The 21829-nt window shown below is 49.7% G+C and overlaps 1 protein-coding gene across 1 annotated transcript in view; it reads right to left on the bottom strand.

Annotated features, from left to right (window-relative positions):
- Window positions 1-21829, bottom strand: part of LOC119966923 (dynein heavy chain 8, axonemal-like) — a 1786259-nt gene that overhangs the window by 1593690 nt on the left and 170740 nt on the right. The window contains exon 5 of the mRNA XM_038798881.1: window positions 11756-11907. Within this exon, the coding sequence (XP_038654809.1) occupies window positions 11756-11907 (152 nt within the window). The remainder of the gene's footprint in view (window positions 1-11755; window positions 11908-21829) is intronic.

Here is a 21829-nt window from a genome sequence, read left to right as displayed (position 1 = left end):
ACTAAGGAGAAGGTGCTGGCGAAACTGAAAGGTCTGAAGGTGGATAAATTTCCCAGACCAGATGGACTATACCCCAGGTTCCGAAGGAGACAGCTGAGGAGATTGTAGATGCATTTTAGGAATTTTAGAGGCAGGGACGGTCCCAGTGGCTTGGAAAATGGCTAATGTAACACCCCTGTTTAAGAAGGGAGGGACTCAGAAGGTAGGAAATGGTATGCCGGTTAGGCTAACGTTGGTTGTTGGTACTTTTCAGAGTCTATAATTAAGGATGAAATTGTGGGTACTTAGGAGTGCAAGGTAAAATAGAACTGAACAAAGAACGAGGAACAATAAAGCACAGGAACAGGCCCTTTAGCCCTCCAAGTCTGACCGGTCATACCACCTTGGCCAAAACCTTTAGCACTTCCTGGTGTCATATCACTCGATACCCATCCTATCCATTTATTTGTCGAGATGCTTTTTGAATGCCGTTAATGTATTTGTTTCCACAACCAACCTGAGCAGTGCGTTACAGGCACTCACCACTCTGTGTAAAAAATCTGCCTTGCACACCTCCTCCAAAAGGACCTTAAACCTATGCACCCTAGTGATTGATCACTCCACTCTGGGAAAGAGTGCCTGCCATCCACTCTATCCATGACCCTTATAATCTTGTAGACCTCTATCAGGTCACCCCTCAATCTCTGTCGTTCGAATGAAAACAGTCCAAGTCTATTCAGCCTGTCAGCAAAGAAAACACCTTCCAAACTAAGCAAAATCCTTTTAAACCTCCTCTGCACCGTCTGCAAAACTTCCACATCCTTCTGGCAGTGCGGTGACCAGAATTGTGCCTAATATTCCAAGTGTGGCCTGATCAAGGATCAGTACAACTGTGACATGACTTGCCAGTTTTTATACTTGATGCCCCGTCCAAAGAAGGCAAGCATTCCATATGCATTCTTAACTACCTTGTCCTCTTGTTTTGCCACTTTCAAAGATATGCGTTCCTGTACGCCCAGAACTCCCTGATATTGTATATTCCGAAGGGTTTTGACATTTACTATATATAGAACATAGAACAGTACAGCACAGAACAGACCCTTCGGCCCTCGATGTTGTGCCGAGCAATGATCACCCTACTCAAACCCACGTATCCACTCTATACCCGTAACCCAACAACCCCCCCCTTAACCTTACTTTTTTTTTTAGGACACTACGGGCAATTTAGCATGGCCAATCCACCTAACCCGCACATCTTTGGACTGTGGGAGGAAACCGGAGCACCCGGAGGAAACCCACGCACACACGGGGAGGACGTGCAGACTCCGCACAGACAGTGACCCAGCCGGGAATCGAATCTGGGACCCTGGAGCTGTGAAGCATTTATGCTAACCACCATGCTACTGTGCTGCCCCTATATATATATATTTCCCCTCTATGTTAGACCTACCAAAATGCAATACGTTTGTCCAGATTAAACTCCATTTGTCATTCCTCTGCCCAAGTCTCCAACCTATCTATGTCCTGCTGTATCCTCTGACAAACCTCAACACTATGTCACTCCACCAATGTTAGTGACATTTGCAAACGTTCTAAGAAGACCAACTACATTTTCTTCCAAATTGTTTTTGTAGACTACAAACAGCAGAGGCTCCAGCACCAATCCCTCCAGCACGAATCACAACCTTACAGTAAGAAAAACACCCTCCCACAGCTACAGTCTGCCTTTTGTTACCGTGGCAGTTCTGTATCCATCTTGCCACCTCACCTCTGATCCTGTGTGACTCCACCTTTTGTACCAGTCTGCCATGAGGCATTTTGTAAAATGCTTTACTGAAGTCCATGTAAACAACATCCACCACCCTCCCCTCATTAATCATCTTTGTTAGTGCCTCAAAAAAATCGATCAAGTTAGTGAGGCACGATCTCCCCTTCACAAACCAGGCTATCTATCGCTGATGAGTCCATTTGGTGCCAAATGGGTATAAATCCTGTCCCTGAGAATTCTCTCCAATAATTTACCGACTACCGACCTGAGGCTCACAGGCCTATAGTTTCCTGGATTATCCCAGCAACCTTTCTTGAACAGCGATACCACATTAGCTATTCTCCAGTGTTCTGGGATCACACCCCTAGCCAATGAGGGTACAAAGATGTCAGTCAAGGCCTCAGCAATTTCCTCTCTTGCTTACCTCAGTATTCTGGAGTAAATCCCATTCGGCCCAGGAGACTTATCTATCTAAATATCTTTTAAAAGACCGAATACCTCCTCCTTTCCGATGTCAACATGGTCCAAACTGTCCTCACACCCGACCCAACAATCATCTTTCACAAAGTCCTTTTCTTTGGGTAACACTTAGCCTTCCTAATTTCCTGCTTAAGTACCTTCCTACTTTCTTTATACTCCTCAAGGGGTTCGACTCTCCCCACCCTTCTAGTTCGTACAAATATCAATGGTGATGGGACCTATGTTGAATGGTGCCCGGTTGCGGCCTCACTGGGGAGGGCGGAGAGTTAAAGGAGGCCGGCGGATGCTGGGTAAGTTCGCCAAAGTTGGTTTAAAACCGGCTTTGGCGCGCACCGGTTAGGCTCGCTCCTTGTGAGTGAGATTTTGACTCTAAATCCTCGCGGGACTTGGGTGAATCCCGCGAGGTGTGAAAATATCCGGGAAGGCCGCAGGAGGGCTCTCCCGGGATTCACCAGCCACGGCGTACTCAAGCCAGACTCAACACGGCCGTTGAATCTGGCCCCAAGTCTTCAGTATTATTGCCAGGATGCTGTCAGTGCCCATAGCCTTTGTAGCATTCAGTGCCTTCACTGTTTCTTGATATCATGTGGAGTGAATTGAATGAAATGAAAATCGCTTATTGTCACAAGTAGGCTTCAAATGAAGTTACTGTGAAAAGCCCCTAGTCACCATATTCCGCACCTGTTCGCGGAGGCTAGTACGGGAATTGAACCGTGCTGCTGGCCTGCCTTGGTCCGCTTTAAAAGCCAGTGATTTAGCCCAGTGTGCTAAACCAGCTCCTGAATTGGTTAACGACTGGTATCAGTGATGTTGGGGACTTCATGAGAAGATTGAGATCAATCAGCCATTCAGTTCTTGCAATGGGGATTTATTCTAGTGGAACGTCAGCCTCGGTGGTCTTACTAGACCCACAAGAAGACAGTATCAGATTTTTGGTGTACAGGGGAGTGAATGGTGATAGGAGCAGGCAGGAAGGTGGACTTAAGGTTACAATCATAGTAAATGAAAGAGGAGGGTTGATGAGCCAAATAGCCTACTCATGCTCTTATTTCATATGTTACAATGAAAGTCTCTACTCTCTGCATATTGTTATTGTTCTGAATAAAGTCATTGTAACACCATTTCAATGCAGTTCCTGCCAGGTGTTAGATCATAAGCACAAAATGAATCAAATTGGCAAAATTACTCAAAATGGACTTCCGGTGGCGGCGATGCTCGAGTGAGCCGCACATTCGGCGGGCTCTCACTCCGGCGGGGCTTTGGAGCTGATTCCCCGCGATAGCGGGACCACGGAGCGGCAAAAAGGCTGCCGCGAAAGGGCTGGAGAGCGGGCTGCAATCGGTGGAACCGTGGGAGGCCAGCAGGTAGGGGAAGAAAGAGAGAAAGAGACAGAGGCAAGGAGCAGAGGAAACTGACCTGAAACGTAAGATGGCAGACCCACGGACCTTCCTTGCTCCAGGAGAAGAAAAACAGGTTTGGAGTCGCTGAAGCAGGACAACTTGGACCCACTTCAGATGCTCAAGAGGTAAAAGTTAAGGAGCTGGGCGATGGAAGACGGCAGCGAAAGTGCTGAGGAGCGGGCTGCGGCACATGGAACAGCGGGAGTCCAGAAGGCAGAAGAAAAAGGGACAGAGACAAGGACCTGAAGAAAATTACCGGGGACCTAAGATGGCGGACACACGGACCCCGGACTGAGCAATCCAGCAGGCGCTGGATAACATGCTCCAGGTAATGAAGTTCAGTTTTGAAGCGCTGAAGCGGGACAGCTTGGACCCAATCCAGAAAGCGGTGGATCAGCTGAACCAGAGGCTGGATGCGCAAGATGTTAAAGTTAAGGAGCTGGGAGAGGCAGTGGAGGAGCAGGCGGATGCGCAGACGGTTGCGGCGCTAGAAGTTGACGGGCTGAAAGAGCGGCAGAGAAGACTGCTGGACAGAGTGGAGGAGCTGGAGAATAGAGTCCGCAGGAACAACCTGAGGATGGTCGGTCTCCCGGAGGGGGCTGAGGGAGCTGATGCCGCAGCGTTTGTAGCAGACCTGTTGAAGCAGCTGATGGGGGCCGAAGCCTTTCCGCGACCGCCGGAGCTGGAGGGGGCACACAGAGTGCAGGCAAGGCAGGGGCGGCCGGGCGGACCCCCCCCCCGCCCGATGGTGATTAGGTTCCACAGGTTCGTGGACAAGGAGCGGGTGCTGCGGTGGGCAAAGAGCGCCAGGAGCAGCACGTGGAACAACAATGTTATCCGCATTTACCAGGACCTAAGCCAGGAGGTGGCTCGGCAGCGAGCAGCCTTTAAGAATGTCAAGGTGATGCTGTTCAAGAAGCACGTGAAGTTTGGTCTGCTGTTCCTGGCTCGCCTATGGGTCACGCACCAGGGTCAACACCACTACTTCTCCGAGCCCGAAGAAGCGATGGATTTTGTGAGGGATCAGGGGCTGGTCCCGAAAAGAGGCCCCACGGACGCGAATTAGGGCCCGAGGATTACCGTGGGAAGGTACGCCGAATGGGCCTGGACTGCTGCTCAACGGTTTGCTGGGCCAAACGTGCCAAGCGGAACATTTGGGACTCTTTCCTTTTTTCATGGACATTGGTTTGGGGGGTTTACCTTTTTTTTTTCTCTTTTTTCTCATGGGATTTTTTTTTTGTGTTTTTTCCTCCTTTTTCTGTTTTTTCCTGTTTGGGCTGATTTGTTCTTTTTGTGCAGCTCGCGGAAGACACTGGAGCCGGCTTGCCCCAGTGGGTTGGAGAGGGGGATGGGGCGCCGGGGAGTGGGGAGGAGGACGGGGAAACAATGGGAATGAGACAGGAAGGCGCCGGAGTGTTGAGTCACCGGGCTAGCAGATTGGCTAGTCAAGGGAGTCAGGTGGGGGGGGGGGGGGAGGTCACAGCCAGTAGATGGCAGGGGGGGGGGTATCGGGGGATGTGGTTAGTGGGGGGGGGGGGTGTTCTGCTGATGTGGGAGGGACTTGAAATAGGCACTGGAAAGGAGGTCGAGGGTGGAGGCAGCCAAAGGGCGGGCCAGGAATGGCGCGACGCACGGGCCGGGGGCCGGCCCGAGAAAGGCTATGGCTGACCGGCGTGGTGGGGGGGGTGGGTGGGTGGGTTGTGCCCCCCGACCAGGCTGATCACCTGGAACGTCAAGGGACTGAATGGGCCGGTTAAGAGGGCGCGGGTGTTCACGCACTTGCGGGCTCTGAGGGCGGACGTAATTATGTTGCAGGAGACACATCTGAAAGTGTCTGACCAGACCAGGCTAAGGAAGGGCTGGATTAGCCAGGCCTTCCACTCGGGCTTGGACTCGAAGTCCAGTGGGGTGGCAATCATGATCAACAAGCGCGTGCAATTTGAGGCAGAGGGCATATCCGCAGACAGGGGGGGGCAGATACCTGATGGTACGGGGCAAATTGGAGGGGAGAAGAGTGGTGCTGGTGAATATATATGCCCCGAACTGGGATGACGTGGACTTCATTAAAAGGGTGCTGGGGAAGATCCCGGACCTGGATTCTCGCAGGCTAATAATGGGAGGGGACTTTAACATGGTCCTTGACCCGACTTTGGATCGGTCGTGTCCCAGAACGGGTAGACTCTCAGCAATGGCAAGGGAGCTGAAAGGGTTTATGGAGCAAATGGGGGCAGTGGACCCCTGGAGAGATAGACAGCCAATAGGAAGGGGCTACTCGTTTTACTCGCACGTCCATAAAGTATATTCTAGGATAGATTTCTTTGTACTAAGCAGGGATTGTATAGGGGAGGTAAAGAACACGGAATATTCGGCAATTACTATCTCAGACCATGCCCCGCATTGGGTAGACCTGCAGATCAGGGGAGTGAGCTACCAACGCCCGCAATGGAGGCTAGACATGGGACTGCTGTCGGAGGATGGGATCTGCGAGAGGCTTCGGAGATGTATGCAAAATTACCTGCAGGTGAATGACACGGGGGAGGTCTCAGCGACGACCCTGTGGGAGGCGCTAAAGGCAGTAGTGCGGGGGGAGCTGATTTCAATTGGGGCCCACAGAGCCAAGGCAGACAGGGCAGAGATGGATAGATTGGTCAGGGAAATGGGTCGGATAGATGAAGAGCACGCGGAGTCCCTGGGGGAGGTTTTACTCAGGGAGAGGCAGAGACTACAGGCGGAGCTGGGGGCACTATCCACGAGTAGGGCCGTGGAACAGCTTAGGAAGGCGAGGGGAGTGGTGTACGAGCATGGGGAAAAGGCTAGCAGACTGTTAGCGCAGCAACTCAGGAGGAGGGAGGCGGCCAGGGAAATAGGTAGAGTGAGGGATGGGGGGGGGGGGGGCGCAAAGTGGAGGACCCGGCAGGATTGAATAAGGTATTCCGGGACTTCTATCGCAAGCAGTATACTTTGGAGCCGCCGGAAGAACCGGAGGGGATGAAAAGGTTTCTGGACGAGTTAACCTTCCCAACACTAGGTGGGGGGCGAGTGGATGATCTGGGGGCCCCAATTAGAGTAGAGGATGTATTGGGGGGCCTAAAGGCCATGCAATCGGGGAAGGCCCCGGGGCCGGATGGATACCCAGTAGAGTTCTATAGGAAATTCTCTGAGCTGGTGAGTCTGGTCTTGGCGAGGGTTTTCAATGAGGCAAGGGACAGAGGGACCCTGCCGCCGACAATGTCGCAAGCCACTATATCACTGATATTGAAGCGGGGTAAAGACCCGGAGGCGTGTGGATCCTACAGGCCAATCTCCCTGATTAATGTTGACGCCAAGCTCCTGGCAAAGGTACTGGCGGTTAGAATGGAGGACTGCGTACCAGAGGTGATTGGGGAGGACCAAACTGGGTTCGTGAAAGGTAGGCAGCTGGCGGCCAACCTGAGAAGGTTACTTAATGTGATAATGATGACCCCGGTGGGTAGGGAGGTGGAGGTAGTGGTGGCAATGGACGCCGAGAAGGCCTTTGACCGGGTGGAGTGGGACTATCTATGGGAGCTGCTCGGACGGTTTGGGTTCGGGGAGGGATTGGTGGATTGGATCAAATTATTATATCAGGCCCCGAGGGCCAGCGTCAGGACTAACAGAGAAGTGTCGGAGTACTTTAGGTTGTACCGAGGGACCAGACAGGGCTGCCCGCTGTCCCCGCTGCTGTTTGCGCTGGCCATAGAGCCACTGGCGATTGCGCTGAGAGCCGCAGAGGGTTGGAAGGGGATGGTGAGGGGCGGGGTAGAACATAGGGCCTCTCTTTATGCAGACGACCTGCTCCTGTATGTGTCGGACCCAGTGGCCGGGATGGGACGTATACTGGGAATGCTGAGGAAGTTCGGCCAGTCTCAGGATACAAATTAAATACGGCCAAGAGTGAAATGTTTGTGGTCCAGGCAAGGGGCCAGGAGAACAGATTGAGAGGGCTACCGTTTAGGCTGGTTGAGGAAAATTTCCGGTATTTGGGAATCCAGGTGGCACGAGACTGGGGCAGGCTGCATAAGTTAAATGAAGGGAGAGTTTCGGAGATGGGATGCACTCCCACTGTCGCTGGCAGGGAGGGTGCAGACTGTAAAGATGACAATCCTCCCTAGATTTCTGTTTATTTTTCTGTGCCTCCCGATCTTTATCCCACAGTCCTTCTTCAAAAGAGTTAACAGGATGATCATGAGCTTTGTCTGGGCGGGAAAATCCCCGCGGGTGAAGAAGGCGATGTTGGAGAGGAACCGCAGTGAGGGAGGGCTGGCTTTGCCGAGTTTGATTAATTATTACTGGGCGGCCAACATCGCTATGATAAGGAAGTGGATGGGTACGGGGTCTTTTGGGGGCGGGTGGAGGCGGCTTCGTGCAGGGCCTCCAGCTTGGAAGCCCTGGTCACGGCTCCTCTACCGCTACCGCCGGCCAAGTACACAACCAGCCCGGTAGTGGTGGCGAGTGGAGGAGGCATGTAGGGGAGATGGGGGCGTCTGTCTGGGCGCCAATCTGCGACAACCATCGGTTTGCCCCCGGGAGTATGGATGGGGGGGTTCCGAGTATGGCGGCGGGCGGGGGCGGGAAGGATGGGTGATATGTTCCTGGAAGGGAGCTTCGCGAGTTTGAAGAGCTTGAAGGAGAAATTTGGGTTGGTAAGGGGAAATGATTTTAGGTACCTACAGTTGCGGGACTTTGTTCGTAGACAGGTCCCATCTTTCCCACGCCTCCCGCCAATGGGGATCCTAGACCGAATAGTCTCTAGGAGAGAAGAAGGGGAGGGTAGAGTCTCGGGTATTTATAAGGTGCTCATGAGGGAGGAAGGGTCCCAGACAGAGGAACTGAAACTGAAATGGGAGGAGGAGCTAGGCGGGGAAATGGAGGATGGGCTGTGGGCAGAGGGCCTGAGTAGGGTAAATTCGACCGCGACATGTGCTAGGCTCGGGCTGATTCAATTTAAGGTCGTTCACCGGGCCCATATGACGGTGGCTCGGATGAGCAAATTCTTCGGGAAAGAGGACAAATGCGCTAGGTGCGCGGGAGGACCAGCGAACCACGTTCACATGTTTTGGGCATGCCCTAAGCTGAGGGGGTACTGGGAGAGATTTGCGGGGCTCATGTCCCGGGTGCTAAAAACAAGGGTGGTGATGAGTCCAGGGGTGGTAATTTTTGGGGTTTCGGAAGACCTGGGAGTCCAGGGGGAGAAACAGGCCGATGTTTTGGCCTTTGCTTCCCTGATAGCCCGGCGACGAATACTATTGGTGTGGAGGGACTCAAAGCCCCCGAAGACTGAGTGGTGGCTTGCGGACATGTCGAGTTTCCTGGGTATGGAAAAAATTAAGTTCGCCTTGAGGGGATCTGTGCAGGGGTTCGCCCGGAGGTGGCAACCATTTATTGACTTCTTTGCGGGAGAGTGAGCGTCAGCAGGGGGTGGGGGGGAGGGGAGGGGGTAGAGTAGAGTAGGAGGGAAAATATGGCGGGTAGTACCGGTGGAGAGGAGCGGGCTTGTGCAGTATGTTACGATGAAAGTATTGAAAGTACGTGGATGCTTGCACATTTTTGCCTTTTTTGCTTTTTTAAAAAATTACTCAAAAATGGTGCAAGAAAGGAAATATACTGTAGAAAAATAGGAATAAAGGAATATGGGTAATTCCAATCAACACCTGACTCTGAAACACAAGACTGTTAGTCATGGAAATCTGAAACACGCACAGAAGAAAATGGGCTTCAGGAGCATAGTCAGGCAAAGGATTCAGACACGGCATTCTTGACCCATTAATAAGGTATTAATACCTGATTATGACATGTTTAATACTAAGAAAACTCAAATCCATTTTACTCAAACTAAAATTTGAAAATGATCACAGGCTGGATTGTCCTAGCGGTGACGCTGAAATTGCGAAACGTGATCGGGTGGAGAATCGGCTCTGACGCCAAAATAGGGTCTGATGCCAGTTTCGCACTGAATCGGCATTCTCCAGACACCCAACACGATGGAATCGCGGCTCACGCCATGCGGCCTGGAAGTACTGCTCGCATCTCATTATCTGCCCTGACGCCCGATTCTCCAGGGCCTGAGCGAATCTCCGCCTTAGATGGGCCGATTTCCCGACGGCATGTTTCTAATGTGCCACAAAAAACGTGAAGCTGGCGTGCTGACTAAGGTGGCTGCGAGAGGAGGTAGGAGGTTATGTGGGGTGACTGCAGGCTCCCGGATCGGACACAGGTCGTGCTTTCTGCGCGGGGATTGGGGGCCTGCCAGGGCCAGGTGCCCAATGGTCCACGGGCTTCTCCACGGGACGGGTGCGAGCAGGGCCATCTCCCGAGGCCCTCCCACCACCTGGCACTGCCAGTTCTGAATGCCCGCTCTGGTATTGACAAGGGTTTGAATATTTGCAGCCATGGAGCACAGGGGGTGGGCCATCTCCATCTGGGACTGTGTGTGTAACGCTGGCCAGCACCTGCGCAATGCCGCCGATGCTCTCAGCAATGGCCTGCTGTGACTCAACCACCCTGAGGAGCGCCACTGCAATCTCCAGCTGGCTCTGGCACATGGACGCCTGTGAGCAGGCAACCCTGTCCTGGGCCTCGGCCCCCCCCTGCACAGAATGCCCCAGGACTTACACACGCTGATCTATATCCGACACCGTCGCCCCCATTGCCACTGGTGAGGTTTCGGGATGGTTGGCACACATGACCGGCACCACTCCCTGTTCCTGTACATGGATGGACTCCCCCACCTGCACCTGCAGATGTTGGAAGCCTGCCATCACCTCCTCCTCTAGTCCCTGGATCTCTGGCTGCACCCATTTGGGTGCGACTAGATCTTCCAGGAGCACAGGACCCGTCTGGGCGGCAGCTAGTCCCTGGGGCCGGACTGCCCTCCGACCGTCCGGCCCCTCGGTGCTGCTACCTCCACCCGCTGTATCGGAATGACTGTGTGGTATGCACCAGTGAGTATCCCAGGAGCCTCTTCACTAATTTGCCCAACCGAGGCTGATAGTCTCTGAGATGGTGGACAGTGTAGGAGACAGCTATGGTGGAAAGTCTGTGTCCTCCTCTGACCCAAACTCCGTGGTGTCCTGCATCGTGGTGTCCTCGGTGCTCAGCTGTCAAGGGAGGCACCGGCTCTGGCACTGGCTAGGGGTGGGGGCACCGCATGGGCCGGGACCATCCCCGGCTTGTCATGTAAGACACAAGATAGCATGTATAGTTATACAGCGGGACAGGGATGAGGCGTGAGGTGGTGTGCCCGGGGTGAGGGGGATTGAGGTGGGCGCACAACCAGACAGGGGGGTCTCAATTCGTGGCTCGCCGCCGACCTTCCTCTCCTCCGGCCCGCTGACAATGTCCAGTGCCCTCTGCTCAGGCACAGAGACCATGCAGGTCTGGTGGTCTTCCTCCGGTCTTCTCCCACTCCCAACAGTTCTGCGCGGCCTTGTCCTGGGGAGGGAAAACACAAACAGCAAAGGTGTTAGACGGCCCGCCGCATGCAGCCCAGAGGTTGGGTATCTGATGGTATCAGTGGCCAGGGCACCTGGCCATTGCGGCTTGGATTGGTGATAAGTGCGTGGGGGGTTTGTGCCAGGGGCACAGCGCTGGGTGCTCACCCTGGCCGCCCTGAGGAGGTCATGCAGTTTCTTCCTGCACTGGTCTCCAGTCCAGGCCACCTCGCTGATGGAGCTGACGGCAGCTCCCACCTCAGCCCAGGCACTGTGAACGATGGCACCTGATGACCTCCGTCCCGGCCTGGGGTACAGCACCAGCCTCCTCTTCTCCACGGAGTCAAGGAGAGTCTCCAATTTTGTGTAGCGGAAGTGGGGCACTGCCCTCCTTAAGGCCGTGTGGAGGGGGGAGAATTCATATGTGTAGCCGCAGCGACGCGTCAATCACAAATCGGCCGCCAGTCCATTAACAACATGTTATGTTTCCCGATATGCCCGTGCTAGCCCCTTGGGAGCGGTTGAATCGCTGCAGTTGTGGACCCGGTCACGCCGTCGTGAAACTCCATTGTTTTAACGACGGCGTCAATACTTAGTCTCCAGAATGGAGAATTCAGCCCCACATTCCTGATACTAATTTAATGAGCAAAATTATTTATGAAGTAAATACTATATCATACCTCTTGAATATTTTTCCCTGTGATCAGAATATCATTTTTGTACCGCACAAAGAACAAGCATAAGCCATCAAGGCACGCACTCTGTAAATGGCCCATAAATAATCTCATCATTTTGGATCCTTTCGCAACTCCAGCAATAATTCGTCCACTTTCTAAAAATAACAAATTATTCAAAACATAAGCCAAATGATATCCTTTGTAAAATGCATTGTTGAATGATACAAACAAGGATAATGTGTAAAGTCCAACTTCCCTTGACAAGTTGAGCAAAATCAGAACATAATAAATAGAAACAGAAGTAGGCCATATGGTCTGTCGAACCTACTCCATCATTTGGTGCAATCATGGCTGGTCTTCTTCCTCAACTTTAGTTTTCCAAACCCACTCCCCATATCCTTTGACCTCTTGAGATATCAAGAATCCATCCACCCACCCCACTCTTAAATATGGTCACTCGAGAAACAATACACAACTCCATGAATCATTGCCAAGCCCATTCAGAATCTTGAATGCTTCATCTCCCATCAAAGAACAAAGAATAAAGAAAAGGGCAGCACAGGAACAGGCCCTTCGGCCCTCCAAGCCTGCACTGAACATGCTGCCTGCTTAAACTAAAATCTACAATTCCAGGGTCCATATCCCTCTATTCCCATCGTATTCATGTATTTGTCAAGATGCCCCTTAAACATCACTATTGTCCTGCTTCCACCACCTCCTCCGGCAGCGAGTTCCAGGCACCCACTACCCTCTGTGTAAAAAACTTGCCTCGTACCTCTCCTCTAAACCTTGCCCCTCGCACCTTAAACCTATGCCCCCTAGTAATTGACCCATCTATCCTGGGAAAAAGTCTCTGACTATCCACTCTGTCTCAGCCCCTCAATTTTGTAGACCTCTATCAGGTCGCCCCTCAACCTCTGTCGTTCCAGTGAGAACAAACTGTGTTCATTCAACCTCTCCTCATAGCTAATGCCCTCCATACCAGGCAACATCCTGATAAATGTCCTCTGCACCCTCTCTAAAACCTCCACGGCCAGAATTGAACACTATACTACAAGTGTGGCCTAACTAAGGTTCTTTATCTGCAGGCGCTATGTTACTCAGCTTCTCATCATTATACAACCCTCTCATATCAGGAACCAATTCTGCAAACCTTTGTTGCCCGACCCCCAATATACATACTTCTGAAATATGGACTAAACTGTGTTTAAGTGTGGTCTTACCACTTCCAATCACCTTCAAATAAATGTCAATATATCATCTGTCTTCCTAATTTCTTGGTGTACCAGCATGCTAACTTTCTGTGTTCTTTGTATAAGTCCATCTAAACCTCAATGGAGTGTCATTATGGGCGGTAGCACAATGGTTCTCACAGTTGCTTCACAGTGCCAGGGACCCGGGTTTGATTCCCGGTTTGGGTCACTGTCTGTGCAGGGTCTGCACGTTCTCCCTCTGTCTGCGTGGGTTTCCTCCAGGTGTTCCGGTTTCCTCCCACAAGTCCCGAAAGACGTGCTTGTTAGGTGAATTCTGAATACTCCCTCAGTCTGTCCAAACAGGCACCGAGTGTGGTGACTTGGGGATTTTAACAATAACTTAATTGCTGTGTTAATGTATGCCTACTTGTGACACTAATAAAGATTATTAATACAAGGATTGATTCTAGAGCCTTGTTTATTAACAGTTGATATTAATAGCATATATAAGGAAGAGGAGAGCAATGCATTCAAGTTTCCAGAAGATACAAAGCTACTTACCTTGTAAGGAGGACAGAAAGACTGATAGGCATATTAATTAAAGTCTTTACTCTCTGCTCAGTGAGGATGGCAGATGAAGTACAATGTGGTGAAATATGACTGTATTCACTTTGGCAGGAAGAACAGAAAAGCAGAATTTGTTTTTAGAATGTCTGAAAATTGTAAATTACGATGGTCAATGAACAATGGGGTAAGAACAGAATCAGTGTGGCACAGTGGTTAGCACTGCTACCTCACGGGACTGAAGACGCGGGATCAATCCCAGCCCCAGGTCACTGTCCATGCACATTCTCCCTGTGCCTGTGTGGTTCTCATCTGCTGACAAATTTCTAAACTTTACTCATTTACTTATAACATCACCTGATCATAGCTTAATTAAAAATGCATATATTTAACATCTCTACTCTTCTTTATTTATAAATTCTCCCATACAACTAAATCATTTATACAAATGTCAGGCTGTATGCTCCGTCCCTCCGCGCCAGATTTCTGGTTCAGCACCCTGGCAGGATGCTCCGTTTCGCCGGCTGGTCAATTGGGTTTCCCATTGTGGGGAAACCCCGGGGCTGCCGGAAAAACAGAGAATCCCGACGGCGGAGAATCCAGCCCGTCTTCTTTACAGAATAACAACTTATTCCCCCAAAATATAATTCTCACAGTAACTTCATTGCAGTGTTAATGTAAGACTACTTGTGACAAAAAAGTTTATTAAGAATTTTACTGTGAAAATCCCCCAGTTGCCACACTACGCAGCCTGATTGGGTACACTGAGGGAGAATTCAGAATGTCTAATTCACCTAACAACACATCTTTTGGCACATGTGGGAGGAAACCAGAGCACCCGAAGGAAACCCACACAGACGTGGGGAGAACGTTCAGACTCCTCACAGATAGTGCGCAAGCCAGAAATCGAACTCGGGTCCCTGGCGAGGTGAAACAACAGTGAGTCGCATATAGAGCAGACAGATGGCAGATTTCCTTCCCAAAAGTAGAATAGCAAACAAATGATGGCAGTTGTAATGATTACTCAGACTAACTTTAAATTCCAGGTTTATTAATTGAATTTAAATTCCATGAGCTGCTGTGTTAGGATTTGAACCCGAGTTACAAGAGCGTTAGCATACACTTCCAGAAAATGTTACAGCTACCCTACTGTGCCAAATGGAAATAGTTTTTCTTTGGCTACCTTATTAAACCTGTCATAATCGGCTGCACCACTAGAAAACCTTCCCTCAGTACCCTTTGGTCCAAGGAGATCAATTCCAATTTATCCAATTTAAGTTTTCACTTAAATGTGAAAACTTCCCAAACAGGCGCCAGAATGTGCCGACTAGGGTATTTTCACAGTAATTTCATTTGAGGCCTACTTGTGACAATAAGTGACTTTCATTTCATCTCAAATGTCCTCGTATAGAAACATACATAGAAAATAGAAGCCAAGAGGAGGCCATTCAGTCCTTCGAGCCAGCTCCGCCATTTAATATGATCATGGCTGATCAGCAAGTTCAATATTTTGATCCAGCCTCTCCCCCACCCACCCCCCCTGCATATCCCTTGATCCCTTTAGCCTCAAGAACTATATCTATCTCACTCCTTCTTGAAATTAAAGGTTTTCGCCTCAACTACTTTTTGTGCTAATGAATTTCACAGGTTTACCACATTTTGGAAGAAATTTCTCCTCACCTCAGTCTAAAAGGTTTACCCCTTATCCTCAGACTATGACCCCTAGATCTGGACTCCCCCACCATCGGGAACATTTGATATAGATATCTACCCTGTCTAACCCTGTAAAGATTTTATACATTTCTATGACATCTCTCACTCTCCTAAACTCCAATGTATATAATCCTGACCGATTTAGTCTCTCCTCATTTGAGAGTCCCACCATCCCAAGAATCAGCCTGGTGAACCTTCGCTACACTCCCTCCATAGCAAGAACATCCTTCCTCAGCTAAGAACAACAAAATTGCACACAATACACCAGGTGTGGCCTCACCAATGCCCTACACAATTGCAGTAACACATCCCTTATCCTTTCCTCAAATCCTCTTGTTATGAAGGCCAACATACCATTTGTCTTCTTTAATGCCTGCTGTACCTGCAAGCTCACTTTCAGAGACTGATGAATGAAGACACCAAGGTCTCGCTGAGTATCAACCGCTCTCAATTTACACCCATTCAAATAATCTGCCTTCTTATTTTTGCTACTGATGCGAATAACCTCACATTTACACAAATTATACTGCATCTGCCATCGCACTCACTCAGCCGGTCCAAATCCTGCTGAAGCATCTCTGCATCCTCCTCACGGCTCACCCTCCCACCCAATTTTGTATTGTCTGCAAATTTGGAGATGATATATTTATTTCCCTCATCCAAATCATTAATCTATAATGTGAACAGTTAGTATCTGATGTGATAGGCGGGGTGGTTTAACATTGACTGTAACTGGATGCAGGGAAGCTAGAAACAAACGTCTAACACCGGAGATGATCCAACACGGTTTAATTTAAACTATGAATGGCTGTACATGTTCAGCTGTGGGTTGACACTCTACTAATCCAACTGACGACCTCTTACTGTTTCGATCAGACTTACTAGCTACCACATGGCAATAATATCCACTGACTTGTGCACTCTGACTGTCTCAGTGTCTGGGTCCCGAAAAAAGCGGCAGTCTTAATGCCCTGTGAGCTTTATAGTGGTGGTGTCTTGTCTGGTGATTGGTTGTTCTGTGTTCATAGGTCATCCTATGTGTCAATCACTGCCTGTCTGCATCTCATTATATAAATGAGTGGATATTATGACATCTCCCCCTTTTTGTTTAAAATAATTTATGAAATGTGAAGGTATATACATGCCTGACTTATGTACAAATGGTGAGTTAACAAAAAGGTATACATGGGAAGGTGTCTATCGTGCAGATACAGAGCAAACTGAATGAAATTTATAAAAGTAAAGTCTATAGATTCAGTCTTTGAGGCGGGTGCCGAATTTTGGTCGAACGCCGCAGAGGTGGAGCTGGAGACACCGCACTTGGACAGGTGGGATTGCTGGCATTGCGGCAGTGTCGTGGACAGGTGGGATCGATGGCATATCGGTGTCCTCGTGGCAGGAAATGTCCGGAGGAGGCACGATAGCCGGCGGAGCAATGCATTGTGGCGATGGGCAGGGAACTCTCCGCAGCATCCTCCTTTTGCTCCGGAGAATGGAGCCATCAGCCAATTGGACAATGAAAGACCTTGGGGCGGCCTTCCTGATAACAATAGCTGGGGCCGACCAACCTCCCTCAGGCAACTGGACGCGAACAACATCTGCGGGAGCCAGCGCAGGCAGAACCATGGCATGAGCATCATACGCGATCTTCTGCTGGTCCCTGGACTGATGCACTTTTTGCAGCACCGTGAGGTGGTCATGGTTTGGAATGTGAATGGCTGGAACAGTCGTCCTCAAGTTGCGGCTCATGAGCATCTGCGCCGGAGGCAAACCAGTCGACAAGCAGCGTCAAGTTGAAATCGGATGCTGAGTCTGCAGCCTTGCACAACAACCGTTTGATGATATGGACCCCTTTTTCGGTCTTCCCGTTTGATTGCGGGTATTGGGGACTGGAAGTGATGTGTCTGAAGTTGTAGATCGTACAAAATCAGACCACTCCTGGCTGTAAAAACACTGACCGTTGTCACTCATTACTGTGAATGGTATCCCATGTCTGGCAAACGTCTCTTTGCAGGCTTTAATGACGGATCTAGACGTGAGGTCCGACAATTTTACCACCTCCGGGTAGCTGGAGAGTACATAAGAACATAAGAACATAAGAACTAGGAGCAGGAGTAGGCCATCTGGCCCCTCGAGCCTGCTTCGCCATTCAATTAGATCATGGCTGATCTTTTGTGGACTCAGCTCCACTTTCCGGCCCGAACACCATAACCCTTAATCCCTTTATTCTTCAAAAAACTATCTATCTTTACCTTAAAAACATGTAATGAAGGAGCCTCAACTGCTTCACTGGGCAAGGAATTCCATAGATTCACAACCCTTTGGGTGAAGAAGTTCCTCCTAACTCAGTCCTAAATCTACTTCCCCTTATTTTGAGGCTATGTCCCCTAGTTCTGCTTTCACCCGCCAGTGGAAACAACCTGCCCGCATCTATCCTATCTATTCCCTTCATAATTTTAAATGTTTCTATAAGATACCCCCTCATCCATCTAAATTCCAACGAGTACAGTCCCAGTCTACTCAACCTCTCCTCATAATCCAACCCCTTCAGCTCTGGGATTAACCTAGTGAATCTCCTCTGCACACCCTCCAGTGCCAGTACGTCCTTTCTCAAGTAAGGAGACCAAAACTGAACACAATACTCCAGGTGTGGCCGCACGAACACCTTATACAATTGCAACATAACCTCCCTAGTCTTAAACTCCATCCCTCTAGCAATGAAGGACAAAATTCCATTTGCTTTCTTAATCACTTGTTGCACTTGTAAACCAACCTTCTGTGACTCATGCACTAGCACACCCAAGTCTCTCTGAACAGCGGCATGCTTTAATATTTTATCTTTTAAATAATAATCCCGTTTGCTGTTATTCCTACCAAAATGGATAACCTCACATTTGTCAACATTGTATTCCATCTGCCAGACCCAAGCCCATTCACTTAACCTATCCAAATCCCTCTGCAGACTTCCAGTATCCTCTGCACTTTTAGCTTTACCACTCATCTTACTGTCATCTGCAAACTTGGACACATTGCCCTTGGTCCCCAACTCCAAATCATCTATGTAAATTGTGAACAATTGTGGGCCCAACACGGATCCCTGAGGGACACCACTAGCTACTGATTGCCAACCAGAGAAACACCCATTTATCCCATCTCTTTGCTTTCTATTAATTAACCAATCCTCTATCCATGCTACTACTTTACCCTTAATGCCATGCATCTTTATCTTATGCAGCAACCTTTTGTGTGGCACCTTGTCAAAGGCTTTCTGGAAATCCAGATATACCACATCCATCGGCTCCCCGTTATCTACTGCACTGGTAATGTCCTCAAAAAATTCCACTAAATTAGTTAGGCATGACCTGCCTTTTACAAACCCATGCTGCGTCTGCCCAATGGGACAATTTCTATCCAGATGCCTCGCAATTTCTTCCTTGATGATAGATTCCAGCATCTTCCCTACTACCGAAGTTAAGCTCACTGGCCTATAATTTCCTACTTTCTACCTACCTCCTTTTTTAAACAGTGGCGTCACGTTTGCTAATTTCCAATCCACCGGGACCACCCCAGAGTCTAGTGAATTTCGGTAAATTATCACTAGTGCATCTGCAATTTCCCTAGCCATCTCTTTTAGCACTCTGGGATACATTCCATCAGGGCCAGGAGACTTGTCTACCTTTAGCCCCATTAGCTTGCCCATCACTCCCTCCTTAGTGATAACAATCCTCTCAAGGTCCTCACCTGTCATAGCCTCATTTCTATCAGTCGCTGGCATGTTATTTGTGTCTTCCACTGTGAAGACCGACACAAAAAACCTGTTCAGTTCCTCAGCCATTTCCTCATCTCCCATTATTAAAACTCCCTTCTTATCCTCTAAAGGACCAATATTTACCTTAGCCACTCGTTTTTGTCTTATATATTTGTAAAAACTTTTACTGTCTGTTTTTATATTCTGAGCAAGTTTACTCTCATACTCTATCTTACTCTTCTTTATAGCTTTTTTAGCAGCTTTCTGTTGCCCCCTAAAGATTTCCCAGTCCTCTAATCTCCCAGCAATCTTTGCCACTTTATATGCTCTTTCCTTCAATTTGATACTCTCCCTTATTTCCTTAGATATCCACGGTCGATTTTCCCTCTTTCTTCCGTCCTTCCTTTTTGTTGGTATAAACCTTTGCTGAGCACTGTGAAAAATCGCTTGGAAGGTTCTCCACTGTTCCTCAACTGTTCCACCATAAAGTCTTAGCTCCCAGTCTACCTTAGCTAGTTCTTCTCTTATGCCCTTGTAATCTCCTTTGTTTAAACACAAAACACTAGTATTTGATTTTACTTTCTCACCCTCCATCTGTATTTTAAATTCCACCATATTGTGATCGCTCCTTCCGAGAGGATCCCTAACTATGAGATCATGAATCAATCCTGTCTCATTACAAAGGACAAGATCTAGGACCGCTTGTTCCCTCGTAGGTTCCATTACATACTGTTCTAGGAAACTATCGCGGATACATTCTATAAACTCCTCCTCAAGGTTGCCTTGACCGACCTGGTTAAACCAATCGACATGTAGATTAAAATCCCCCATGATAACTGCTGTACCATTTCTACATGCATCAGTTATTTCTTTGTTTATTGCCTGCCCCACCATAGTAGTCGACCTGGAGCACGTAAACACACCCATTGGCGTGAAAGAGGTCTACCCCCACTTTAGACCATGGAGAGGTTACAAGCTCGTGCTGTTGCAGTGTTCCTTTGGGCTGAGCCGGTTGAAACTTCTGGCAGGTCGGGCAGTTGAGGACCCTGTTAGCAATGTCCTGGTTGATACCCGGCCAATAAACCGCCTCCCGAGCTCTGCGTCAACATTTTTCGACCCCAAGGTGACCCTCATCGATCTGCCTGAACACCATAGCTCGCATGCTTTGAGGAATGACGACCCTGTCCAGTTAACAATGACCGTTAACTCATCCTTTACGTTAAAGAACTGGGGACACTGCCCTTTTTGCCAGCCATGGGTGAGGTGTTGCATCATGCACTGCAGTACAGGATCCTTGGCAGTTTCTTCACGTATTTGGACCACACGTTCATCAGTGGCTGGTAAGTTGCTGGCACACAACTGCACCTGTGCACACGGCGTGGTGATAGACCTGGATAGGGCATCTGCGATGATCAACTCCGGTGTGTAGACGAGTTTGAAGTCATAACGGCGGAGACAAAGAAGAATGCATGTAGCCGAGGCGTCATGTCATTTTGATCCTTCTGGATTATGTGGACTAAAGGCCTAAGGTCTGTCTCCACCGTGAACTTCAGCAGGCTATCATGAAACTTGACTATTCCTGTCAGGAGACCCAAGCACTCCTTCTCAGGACGAGGAGTCGTCTTGCTGGAGGAGCACCGCCCCAATGCTGTCCTGGCTAGTGTCAGTAGATATCTTGGTGTCCCTGGTTGGGTCAAAGAACGCCAGTACCGGGGCTGTGGTGAGCTTCACCTTTAGCTCGAGCCACTCCTTTTCATGTGCGGGCAGCCACTGGAATACGGTCGACTTCTTTACGAGATGCCGGTGGGCCATGGTGTGGGCTGCCAAATTGGAATGAATTTCCCGAGAAAATTCACCATCCCGAGGAAGCGGAGGACCGCCTTCTTGTCCTCCGGGGTCTTCATGGCCAGATTCAGGGGCTTGCAGGCGCGAGAACCGAGCAGGGACGCCCTGTCACACCGAACAATCTCAAATCATAAGGTTGCCTTGAATTCCTTGTGGGATACCCCTAGCTGACACAATCCACCGGTAGCTATGGCATTGCCATTGTCATCGAGGAGCTGGCATGCTTGGTCGGTCATGGATGCTGTCGAGATCTGACTGCGATGTGAGGTTCGCACATCGACCAGTTTAAATCGAGCCTGGTTGACTGTGAGGATAGCACACCATCGTGGGGATCCACACTGAGGATCGAGAGGCGGTTTGCCAGTGCAGTGGTGACCAGCTCGCGTGTGGTTACGATGCCCACCCGATATGGAGATTCGAAGCAACCAGTATCGGGATCCGTTGGGCTGTAGGGATCAGCATCCTGCATGTCTTGTTGTACCGAGCGGATACTTCTGCGCCGTATCTAGGACCGCTGGCTGTTGGTTGGTGGAGCGGACCTGCAGCAGGCCGCGTAATGGCCAGGCTTCCCACACTGTAGGCATCGCCGTCCTTTGGCTGGACATTGCCGCTTTAATTGGGCGGAGCCACAATTCGGACACATCATAACGCTGACGTCAGCACCTTCTGTGCGCCAACGCGCATGCGCAGTGCGGTTGGTCGACGTACACACATGCGCATTAGGATTGTCGGCCTCGTCGTCCACCCGGCTGTGGTGCGCATCTGTCGGGACCCGGGAAAAGCGCGCAACACAGCAATTCTCCTCGATGCTTAGGCCTGGCATTTTTTCACTGGCCTGCACCCGTTCTGCCTCGTGGGAGGCACGTTTTGCATTTTCTTCCGCCCTGATGTGGGAGTAACGATTCTTGGCATGCTCATGGGCCACACACGTCTCAATAGCGACTGAGAGAGTTAGTTGTTTTTTTTTTTAAATAATTTTTATTAAAAAATTTTGAATTTATACAACAATAACGC

This window comes from Scyliorhinus canicula, chromosome 6 (assembly GCF_902713615.1).
Source record: "Scyliorhinus canicula chromosome 6, sScyCan1.1, whole genome shotgun sequence".
Classification (NCBI taxonomy): domain Eukaryota; kingdom Metazoa; phylum Chordata; class Chondrichthyes; order Carcharhiniformes; family Scyliorhinidae; genus Scyliorhinus; species Scyliorhinus canicula.
This window is presented reverse-complemented; position numbering and strand designations above follow the sequence as displayed.